The sequence below is a fragment of the Peromyscus californicus genome, unplaced genomic scaffold, assembly GCF_007827085.1.
Source record: "Peromyscus californicus insignis strain IS unplaced genomic scaffold, ASM782708v3 Scaffold_3__1_contigs__length_106647218, whole genome shotgun sequence".
Classification (NCBI taxonomy): Eukaryota; Metazoa; Chordata; class Mammalia; order Rodentia; family Cricetidae; genus Peromyscus; species Peromyscus californicus.
The window spans coordinates 52,241,649-52,253,216 of record NW_026294551.1 but is presented as its reverse complement, the minus strand read 5'-3'; the positions used below and the strand labels follow the sequence as shown (position 1 = coordinate 52,253,216).

Below are 11,568 nucleotides of genomic sequence, written 5' to 3'. Positions count from 1 at the left end.
GCTTCTAGTTTCTGGTCCTCAACGCCTTATAAACCTTTCTGCTTTCTACCACCACTCCCTGGGATTAAAGGCTGCTTTCTGGGATTAAAGGCGTGAGTCACCATGCCTGGCTGTTTCCAATGCAGCCTTGAACTCACAGAGATCCAGAGGGATTTCTGTCTCTGGAATGCTAGGATTAAAGGCGTGTGCTACCACTGCCTAACCTCTATGTTTAATATTGTGGCTTTTCTGTTCCTGACCCCAGATAAGTTTATTAGGATACACAATATTTTGGGGAACACAATACCACCATGATTTATTTTTGTTTTATGTGTACTGGTACTGAGATCCGGTTGGTTCCGCCCACATTCCGTTCTGCCCAAGTGGTAGAGGTGTATTCTGCTTCTAGCAGGAGGGGCTGCAAACTGGCATGTCAAAGGATGTCAACACAGGGAGGGCGGAGGAGTCAGAGCAAGTAGCTCCCTCCTTACGGCAGCTCACAAGGTCCAGTTGTTCAGGCATCTGTACAGAACCCCTCGGAGGAGGCTGCAGACAGCACAGCCAGTCCGAGGCTTCTCAGAGAAGGACAGAGTGACCCGCTAAAGGATAATGTACAGCATTTAAAAATAACGGCTGTTTCGGCTTTAAAATGGGCCCCCAGGAGCGCAAAAGAATAAAAATTAGAAAAGGACAGAAAATATCAGAAGCACCATGGAAACACATTTAAAAAATTTTTAAGTTGATATATCAAGTAATGGGTTTGTTTGTATTTCTGTTTGTTTTTTGAGACAGGGTTCTGTGTACAACAGCTCTGGCCATCCTGGAACTCGAATTATAGACCAGACTGGCCTCGAACTCACAGATATCTGCCTGCCTCTGTCTCCTGAGTGCTGGGACTAAAGGCGTGCTTCAGCACTACCCAGTAAGTAATGCTTTTAGTCATGATATTTTCATATATTTGTGTCTTGATGCCTTGTTCAAACTGATCTGCTTCCCCACTGCCCTCCCTTCTGTGGAAATTTCCTTCACTATGGAAATTTTGTTTTGTGTTTACTTTGAGACAAGATCACACTACATAACCCTAACTGGGTGGGAACTCACTATGTAGCTCAGGCTGGCCAGGAACTCACTATGTAGTTCAGGCTGGCCAGGAACTCACTATGCTGGCCAGGAACTCACTATGTAGCTCAGGCCGGCCAGGAACTGACTTGCAGCTCAGATTAACCTCAAACTTGTAGGAATCCTGTCTCTGTCTCCTGGGTGCTGAAATTAGCAAGCATTGTTACCTCCGGCCTTCCGCACTGAAAATATTGTTAAATCATTAAACAAGCCAACAGAAGCAATGGGAAATATTAATGACCATGTAATTGTTTATGAGTCAGAGGCAAACAGCTGGGACAGATGGGGAAGGTTCAAAGTACTTTCTTTTTTCAGGCACCCTCTCGTTTAAGAGATAAATTCCTCATGGCTGATCTCTATCCAGCTCCCCTGTCTCACAGATGACAGGGGTTCCTCCAAGATTCTGTCATTTATTTTTGAGTGGCACCTAATTTTTCTCCATTTCCCACGTGTCTACAGTGTTTTGGGCAGGAGATTCAACAGAGGCCCCGGATTAGACACCTCGCTCCCTGTGGCACGGTGGTCAGGTGTCCTTGTGAGGTGCCGAAGTATTTCCTGTAACCCTCATCTCTCTGTGACGTGGCCACATGCTACCAGGCATGGGTGAATTCTTCAAGGGCACAATCCGGGGCTTAGTCCTGAAACTGTGAATCCATACGCTCTCTGCCACAAGGGCCTAAGGAAGCAAGGGCTGAAGGAATTCAGGCATCCAAAATGATTGCAGGGGCTGGAGAGACGACTCAACAGTTAAGAGCACTGATTGCTCTTCTAGAGGACCCGGGTTCAGTTCACAGCGCCCACAGGGATGCTAGCAGCCTTATATAACTCCAGTTCCAGGGGATCTGATACTTTCTTCGGGCTTCTTCCGGCACAGCATGAGCATGGTGTGCAGACATACATGCAGGCAAAACACTTATATACATAAAATAAAAATAAATCTTAAAAATAAACGATTCGCCGGGCAGTGGTGGCGCACGCCTTTAATCCCAGCACTCTGGGAGGCAGAGGCAGGCGGAGCTCTGTGAGTTCAAGGCCAGCCCGGTCTACATTGTGAGACCCTGTCTCAAACACACACACACACACACACACACACACACACACACACACACACCAAAAAAAAAAACAAAAAACAAAAAACCAAGAGCAGAAGAGATGGCTCAGTGGTTAAGAGCACTGGCTGCTTCCAGAAGACCTAGGTTTGATTCCCAGCACCCACATGGCAGCTCACAACCACCTGTAACTTCAGTCTTGGAGGATCTAATGCCCTCTTCTGGCTTTTTTCAGACATCAGGCACAGAAGTAGTTCACAAATGTACGTGCAGGCAAAATACTCATATACATAAAACTGAAATTAAATAAAAAGAAAATGAGATTGTTTAGGTTCATACAGTCATCTGAGGCCAGAGATGGATTGCTTAAGTCCACTCTGAGAAACAGAAAAAGTTGAATAAACAAAATTTGAGAGCTGGGTGATAATAGCACATGCCTTTAATCCCAGCACTGGAGAGGCAGAGGTAGGTGGATCTCTATGTGTTTGAGGCCAGCCTGGTCTACAGAGTGAGTTCCAGGACAGGACAGGCTACACAGTGAAACCCTGTCTTGAGAAAACAAAACAAAGCAAATTTTTTGAAAAGAAGAAACAAATAGACAAGAAGTCATTACCATCCCTTTTTTTAGTTGTTGTTGTTTTGTTTTTATAAAGCCTTGCAATGTAACCCAGGTAGGCCTCAAACTCAAGATCTTCCTGAATAGCTAAAGTCACAGGCTATTTCTGCCTGGCTCCCCGTGGGACAGAAATAATGAGGCCACCATACATGTGTCCTGTGCTTCCTTGGTGACAGATTTTTGTACCTTGTCCCACTGAATCCTTACAACTAGCTCTCAAGGCAAGGGGCTTCGCTCAACCTTTTTTTTTTACAAATGAAACAGTTGAGACTTCCAGAGGTGAAGGATTCAACTGAGTCTTCAAGTAGATGAGGAAGGACTGTGGAAAGGTGTGTACAGACCAAAGAAGAAGACGCTGACCCCAGTCCACTTCCTTTGTGGGACAAGCTCCCATATCTCCTACCACCACATCCTCCTCTTCTGCTCACCCGGCTCTAGCCCCTGCACCGCCTCCAGGCCTCTCTTATCATTGTGATTCTACCAGTTTCTGCCCCTCCTCTTCTCAGACCTTTGCTCCAAGCTCCAGCCCAGTTTGCTCTGCACCCTGACACTTCTCGCTTACTTTCACTGGCCGCCGCCGCCTGCCCTTCCTGAAGCCTCTGACATGTGTACAGGAAAGTGTGCTCGCTGTCTGGGGCTCTCCCTCATCCCTCTCTCCCTGATCTGCATCGTGGCCAATGCCCTCCTGCTGGTACCTGATGGGAAGACCACCTGGACCGACAGCAACCTCAGCTTGCAAGTCTGGCTCATGGGTGGCTTCATTGGAGGGGGCCTGATGGTGAGAATGCTGGAGCATCGGCCAGGGACCTGGGTACCAGCTAAGGGACGGTTGGTGACAGGACAGAGAGGAAAGGAGGGGGAAGGAGCAGTTTGCTCTGGAGGGTGTGGCAAGGGCTTGGTGGGGACCAGGGGCCTGTCCATCTGCTCACACACCCTAAGCATTCTGTAGAAGGTCCTGGAGTAGCTCTAGGGTCCTGAGCTGAGTGTCTGAGGGGAATGGGAGGAAGAAGAGCTTTTCTACTAGGTGGGAGCAAGTTCTACCTGTGAGCACATGCTGAGAAAACCTCCTTACGGGGGAGGGTAGAAGCAGAAGGAGAAGCTGGTTGTGTGGGAGTTTATCAGGACAGTGGTATAACTGGCGAGGGTGGGTACTTTGAATAACCTTAGCCCAGGCTGACAGCTCGGCTCAGTCACTCCACCAGCCAGCTCCATGTTGCTTTCCCTCTCTTCCGGGGCATCCCTTCTCAGCCCACCTTCCAGGATCCCCGTCAGTGTCGAGGATAAGAATCCTGGACCTAGGTCAGTATTTTAGAGTAGCTGTCCCAGTCCTCTGGCAGACTAAGATCTATTAAAAGTGAGACAAGAGCCAGGCATGGTGGTGCACACACCTTTAGTCCCAGCACTCCAGAGGCAAGTGGACCTCTGGGTTTGAAGCTAGCCTGCTCTACTGAGCAAGTTTCAGGGCAACCAGGGTTACACAGAAAAAAATAAAAACAAAAAATATTGAGGCTGGGTGGTGGTGGTGCACGCCTTTAATCCCAGCACTCAGGAGGCAGAGCCAGGCAGGTCTGTGAGTTCAAGGCCAGCCTGGGCTACAGAGCGAGATCCAGGACAGGCATCGAAACTACATAGAGAAACCCTGTCTTGAAAAAACCAAAAAAAAAAAAAAGCGGGGGTGGAGGTGGGGGGGTGGGGAGGGTGGAGGAGAGACACAAATATCCTAGATTTCCGCGCCCCCCCCCCCCATCTTCCAACTCCCTCTCATTTAGGGAATTTCTCTCTCTCTTTCTCTCTTTTTAACTTTTTGTTTGTTTATTTACTTATTTAGAGGCAATGTCCCGATTGTACCTCAGGCTAGCCTGGAACTCACTATATAGAACCCAGGCCAGTCTAGAACTTGAAATCTTCCTGCCTCAACCTCTCAAGTACAGGTGTGTGCTACCATGCCTGGCCATTCGGGGGAACTTTTGGATGGTTAACCTCGCGGCGTGTCATCTTCAAGGGATAAAGACAAGAGCTCTACCTGGCACAGTCTCCCATCTTTGGCACAGCTGACTCTTAAAATTCTCTGGGAGAAGTTGCACTTTGGTCCCCTCTGTTGGCCACATCTTTATTAGCTAAAAGGAGATAACTATCCGATAGCAGCTCCCTCCCCTGGCCCTCTGGCATCACTCTACTGTGGGAGCCCACAACTGACTCAGTTTCCGACCTGGGCCGGTTCACCCCTCCTTAAGTAACCTGGTAGTCCCCCGCCCCCGGGAGGTCACCATATTGATGCCAAACTTAGTGCGGACACCCGATCGGCATAGCGCACTACAGCCCAGGACTCCTGAACTCAAGCGATCCTCCTGTCTCAGCCTCCCGAGTAGCTGGGACTACAGGCGTGCGCTTGAGTTCAGGAGTCCTGGGCTGTAGTGCGCTATGCCGATCCGGTGTCCGCACTAAGTTCGGCATCAATATGGTGACCTCCCGGGAGCGGGGGTGGTGGTGGCGGTGGCGGCGGCGGCGGCGGTGGCAGAGCACACCTTAAATTCAATTCCAGCACGCAGGAGGCAGAGGCAGGTGGATCTCTGTGAGTTTGAGGCCAGCCTGGTCTACAGAGCGAGTTCCAGGACAGCCAGGGCTACACAGAGAAACCCTGTCTCAAAAGCCAAACAAACAAAACTCTAGGATGAGGACCACCAGGTTGGAACCCACGGGCTTTTCAAGCTAAGCACAAACTCCACCACTGAACTACACTCCTGGCTCACTGGATTTTTCACAAAGTACGCATGATAATGTATGCAGCACCCAGACCAAGAACCCAACCACTCGCTTGCCTGTAGTCCCTTGCACTTGGTCTCTACAGCAGGGAGATTGCTTGAGCCTAGGAGCTCAAGAAAGGGAACCCAATACCTGGATTTTAAAAAGTAAAAATCTCTTGGGAACCCTGTGCTGCTCAAATGCATGTACTACTGTCTATTTGTCTTTTCCCTCACGCTCAACGCCTGTGTGTAACCTGTGTTTAACAACAATCCTTTTATTTTTTGAGAGGGTCTCCCCATGTAGCCCTAGCTGACCTGGAACTCACAGAGCTCCTCCTGCCTCTGCCTCCCGAGTGGGACTAAAGGCATGTGCCACCATGTTTAGCAAAAAATCTTTTCTTTTTTTTCCGTTTATAAGATAGGATTTCTCTGGGTAGCCTGGAATTCACTCTGTAGCTGTAAGTCAGGCTGGCCCTTGGCTGGGCTCTGAGAGAGACCGTGTGTGTGTGTGTGTGTGTGTGTGTGTGTGTGTGTATTAATGTGTATGTTAAGCATTGTGGCTTACATCCATAATCTCAGTACTTGGGAGACTGAGGTAGGTAGGTCACTATAGGTTTAGGGTTCGAGGCCAGCCTGGGCTACATAGTGAGTTAAAGGACAGCCTACTTTATAGAGTAAGACTCTATCTCTAACAAAACAAAACAGAAACATTTAAGTTTCTCTGAGCTGATGGATGTGTGACCCTGACTGGCCTAGAAGTCACTATGTAGACTGGCTGGCTTTAAGTTCACAGAGATCCTTCTGCCTCTGCGTCTTTCTCCTGAGCGCTAGATTTAAAGATGTTTGCCCCAAATCCAACATTTTTTTTATTGTTATTGTTTTGAGGCAAGGTTTCATAGCAGACTCACCTTAAGCTTACTGTGCAGCCAAGGATGGACTTGAACCCCTGGACCCCTTTACCTCCTAAATGCTAGGGCTGCAGACAGGCATCACTAGGCCCACCTTTTTTTTCTTTTTGGTTTTTAAGACAAGGTCACATGAAACCCAGTGTGTCTTGAACTCACTACGTAACCAAGTATGGGTCCTGGATCTCCCTCCTCCCAAACCCTGAAATTATGAGCATGCAAGACTGCATTGGCTCTCAGCTGTCTGCAGACGAACGCAGGAGAACTGAGAGCTTACAGCCTGTGGAAGAGGCAGCAGAGAGAGACCCTTCCTTTTTTTTTTTTATTGAGTCCTTCCCTGTTGGGGACTGGCCCCCACATTTATTTACCCCAGGACTCTTGTTTTTTTTTTTTGTTTTTTTTTTTCAGAGCTGAGGACTGAACCCAGGGCCTTGTGCTTGCTAGGCAAGCGCTCTGTCTACTACTGAGCTAAATCCCCAACCCGAGACCCTTCCTTTAAAAGGGGAATGATGGTGCTGGAGAGATGGCTCAGTGGTTAAGAGCACTCGGCTGCTACTGGGCATGGTGACGAACACCTTTAATGCCAGCACTTGGAATGCAGAGGCAGGTGGATCTCTGTGAGTTCAAGGCCAGCCTTGCCTGCATATTGAGCTTTAGGACTACATAGAGAGATGCTGTCTCAAAATAAATAAATAAATAAATAAATAAATAAATAAATAAAGCGCTTGCTCTTGCAGAGCACCCATATGGATGCTCAATACTGCCTATAACTCCAGTTCCAGGCAGGGACACACTTTCTGGTCTCCAGGGACACCAGGCACCCATGTGATACACATACATACATACACGCAGGCACTCACACAGATACATAAAACAAAAAATAAAAAGTAAAACTTTTTAAATTTATATGTACGGATATTTGCCTGCATGTGTGCATCACATGCATGCCTGGTACCCACAGGGGTCAGAAGCGCATCAGAGCCTCTGAAGTTGGAATTACAGATGGTTGTGTGTTACCATGTGGGTGCTGGGAATTGAACTCAGGTCCTCTGGAAGAACAGTCAGCGCTCTTAACCACTGAACCATCTTTCCAGCCCCCATTGAATCTTTTTTTTTTTTCAAATAGAGTCAGATGTGGTGGCTAAGACCTGTAATTCTAGCACTTGAGAGGCTGAGGCAAAAAGGACTGTTGCAAGTTCAAGACCAGCATGGGTTCCATAGTGAATTCCAGGACAACCCAGGCTACAGAGTGAGACACTCTCTCAACAAATAAATGAACAAAAATCGGTAAATCAAAAGGGCAATGCTCTCCAGGCCTGGGGCATGTGCCTTTAAGCCCAGTGCTCAGGAGGCAGAGGCAGAGGCTAGAGGAATGATGAGCATCTATTAGGGAGGTAGAGAACATCTTCCTCGTGGAAGGGGAGTAGGGGCTGAGTGTGTGAAAGAAGAAAAAAAGGACTGAAAGATTTAGAAGCCACCAAGGCAAAGCACAGAAGACTTGAAGTCAGCCCTGGTATAGGAGGATTGAAATCTTCCAGCCCAGGTGACTTGGTGGGTGTTTTTCCACTGATGAAGACAAGAAAGACAAAAGGCAGATGAATTTGGGGGGTGTTGTGGGGTTACCATGAGGCTCGCCAAAGCTGAGTGAACTAAGGCATTCAAATGAGCATGTCCTTCAGGGGGTTTGGTATGGCTCTCTAGGTCCCTGGAAGTGACTATTAGGGTAGGGAACAGCTGATCGGTTCCCTGGGAGGGTATGTATTTCATAATAAAGGATACAAGAAGGAAAAAAAAAGATTAGAAGTTGACTCTTAGGAAACCCTGCCATCCACACCAGAATCTCTGTGCGAATCCTAACCCATTCGACCACAGTTCCCGCTCCATGTCCTATCGTACTGTTGAAGATACGTATCAGCATGGGCGTTCTCTCAGCCTATCATGACATAAATTCATCCTGCTGTCTCATTAAATTCTGAGAACAGTCTTTGGAGATAGGTCCTGCAGATCTACTTTCCAAGAGACAAAACGGATATCCTGAGAAAGCAATCCGTTCATAGAGTGGGAAGAAGGTCCTGACTCCCCTTCAGTAGGTCCCTATCATGCGACTATATGTGTGTGGAACATATAATATTGCCACCCCCTCGCCCAAATGTTTGATGGTCTTTCATCTAAGATAGGTATAGTATATTGGACCCAACCCTCCAGGAAGCTACAATCTGGAGAGAGATAAGTCAGGCATATAAATAATGATAAATTAAGGTTGAGTCCAACAATGATCCAGAGAAGTATAGATAAGGTTTTGTAGTCCAAAGGGCTGAGGGCATCATGGGCAGCTTCCCTGAGGAGATGGGCCATGCAAGGACAGCCTGGAGGATCTAGGAGAATGCTATCATCACCAACAACTCTCATCCCACAGGTGCTGTGTCCAGGAATTGCCGCAGTCCGGGCAGGGGGCAAGGGCTGCTGCGGCGCGGGTTGCTGCGGGAATCGCTGCAGGGTAAGAACCAAATTAAGACGTTTGGCTTTTGACTGCTTCCCCCCAAAGCACCGTCGTACAAGCAGGTCTCGGGTGCTACCTCACTCCCAGTCTTGGGTCTCAAATGGACCTGACCAGAGGGACCTAGAAGCCCCGTGAACCCCTGTGGTAGATGACTTTTAGGATTCGCTTAACTTCAAACCTGGAGTTTAAAAAGAAATGAATTTTTAGGCAAGCTGAACAGAAGTACTGCAATACGCGGGAGGAATTTGGCACGGGTGGCCCTCCAAGGGAGGCGGCGGGCCTACTCACCTTACCTTTCCACCCCGGCTCTAGATGCTTCGCTCCGTCTTCTCCTCTGCCTTTGGGATGCTTGGTGCCATCTACTGCCTCTCCGTGTCGGGAACTGGGCTCCGAAACGGACCCAAATGCTTAATTAACAACAAGTGGGACTACCACTTCCAAGAAACCCAGTAAGTCCTTCTCTGTATTTGTGTCCCCCGTCCTGTGCCTCTCCCCACCTGCCCTTCCTACGTGTTCCAGAAATGACGGACCAGACCGAGCTTCTAGAGAGTCCCTTCCACGTGGCCCATCGGGCCCTTTGCAGATCTTAGTAGACCCTTGCCCTGGGTGATGGTGGGGCCTGCTGTGTGATCAGCTTCTCTCCAGTGACCCTGTCCATCCACAGAGGCTCTTACTTGCGCAACAATACTCTGTGGGATTTATGCGAGGCGCCACCTCACGTGGTACCCTGGAACGTGACACTCTTCTCTCTGCTGGTGGTCGCCTCGAGTCTGGAAATAGTGCTGTGTGGAATACAGCTGGTGAATGCGACCTTTGGCGTACTGTGTGGCGATTGCCGGAAAAAGGTGGGAACGCACGGGGTGGAGTTGGGGGGCGGGGGCGGATTCGGTTTGTTCTTGGCCTGCCTCTTCACTCTTTTCTTCTTGCAGGGCGAAGATCACTGAGTTCCATGGACCACTCATAATACCTCATTTGTGGCAGTCTGAGTGGTCCTTCCACTCCCTGATTAGCCGGAATAAACTGCTTTTGTTGTTCGATATTCTTTGTGGTATAAACCGCCCCAGCACCCTTCCCCAGTTCTGATTACCCTTTTGGAAAGAGTGTGCATGGGCCTTCAGACATTTCTCAGCTTCTGTTTCTATTTGTACCCCCACCCCCTGCTTGTTATTTTCTTAACAAGTAGTTATTGTTCTGAAAATGAAATTCTGTGCTCTCAAGGAATTTAATGGGCCAATGATGAAAAACGAGCAATTTTTAATTAATTGACTTTACATTTATGTGTGTGTCAGGGAATAATGTGGGAGTTAGTTCTCATACCATGTGTCTTCTGGAGATCAAACTCAGGTCCTCCAGCTTGGCACCAAGAACCTTTACCTACTGAGTCCTCACTTCACTCCTTCCCACTGTTGGGTAATAGCCTCAGGTCAGGAGGTCAGGAGGAATTGAGTCAGGCTGTACTGGGCAAAGAGCCCCAAGCCATAAAGAACAGCTTAGCCCCAGCCTGACCCTTCCACTTCACCTGCAGAAACAAAATATTTCCAGGTACTGAAAACAACACACCCTGCTCACAGTCAGACCACACACACACACACACACACACACACACACACACACACACACACACACACACACACACCTATAACTTCTGTTTGCTTCTCTGTCTCACTTACACCAGCCACTGGCAATTTCTTTCTTTTTTCTTTTTTTTTTTTTTTTCTTTTTTTTTTTTTTTTTTTGGTTTTTCAAGATGAGGTTTCTCTGTGTATTCCTGGCTCTCCTGGATCTCACTCTGTAGACCAGACTGGCCTCAAATTCACAGAGATGACGCTGCCTCTGCCTCCCTAGTGCTGGGATTAAAGGTGTGCACCACCACCAGGCTGGCAATTTCTTTTTAAAGTGAAGGATTATTTCAGTTGCTGGTAAATGTTAGATCTCAAACCCTGTACAAATGACTGAGGTTGCCTATTTAACATATCAAAGTGGACCTGGCTGCCAGGTTCTCCTGGCATCCCTCAGTTTCTACATACAGGGTATGGCTAGCATACCCCACCCCCTACCCTAAGCCTCTCCAGCCCAGGGGCTAGGCTGCCCTTTTCCCAGCTGCCCTTCCCTATATAATCCAGCCATTTTGGTTACCCCCCCCCTTTTTTTTGGTCTTCCTTTTACCCTCCTGGCCTTTTGGTCTGGCTCTCCCCTCTCTCCTCCCCTCCCCACTCTCTTCCCGTGGCCCAACTCTGGGTCATGTGCCCTCTGGACTCTCCCAGATGTCTCTGTCTCTGCCTATGCACTCCCTTTTATCTACAATAAACCTTCTCCTCCACCATACCCAGGAGCAGCCATGTCCTTCCTTTTTTTATTATTAATTTTTTTATTCAATAAACATTTTTAAAAACATGTTGATAATGAGATAAGCATTGGCTGGTGGGTAGAAATACTTGTCATGATAAGGGAAGTCTCATTCTGAATATGGATACCTGGGAGATTCCAGACAGAGAAAACTACGTGGAAAGACTAAGTCTTCAATGGCAATCTCTGTTTAAAAAAGCCATATTTGGGCTGGGCGGCAGTGGCACATGCCTTTAAACTCAGCGCTCAGGAGGCAGAGCCAGGTGGATCTCTGTGAGTTCAAGTCCAACCTGGTCTACAGAGCGAGGTC

General features: G+C 48.2%; 1 protein-coding gene across 1 annotated transcript; it reads left to right on the top strand.

Moving 5' to 3' along the window:
* Window positions 1-3,219: 3,219 nt before the first annotated feature.
* Tm4sf5 (transmembrane 4 L six family member 5) lies at window positions 3,220-10,041 on the top strand. The gene is made up of 5 exons (XM_052759706.1): window positions 3,220-3,541; window positions 8,829-8,909; window positions 9,225-9,361; window positions 9,577-9,757; window positions 9,842-10,041. Exons 1-5 carry the CDS (start codon window positions 3,368-3,370, stop codon window positions 9,854-9,856), a joined length of 588 nt encoding a protein of 195 aa, XP_052615666.1. The 5' UTR covers window positions 3,220-3,367; the 3' UTR covers window positions 9,857-10,041.
* The last annotated feature ends 1,527 nt before the right edge of the window (window positions 10,042-11,568 follow it).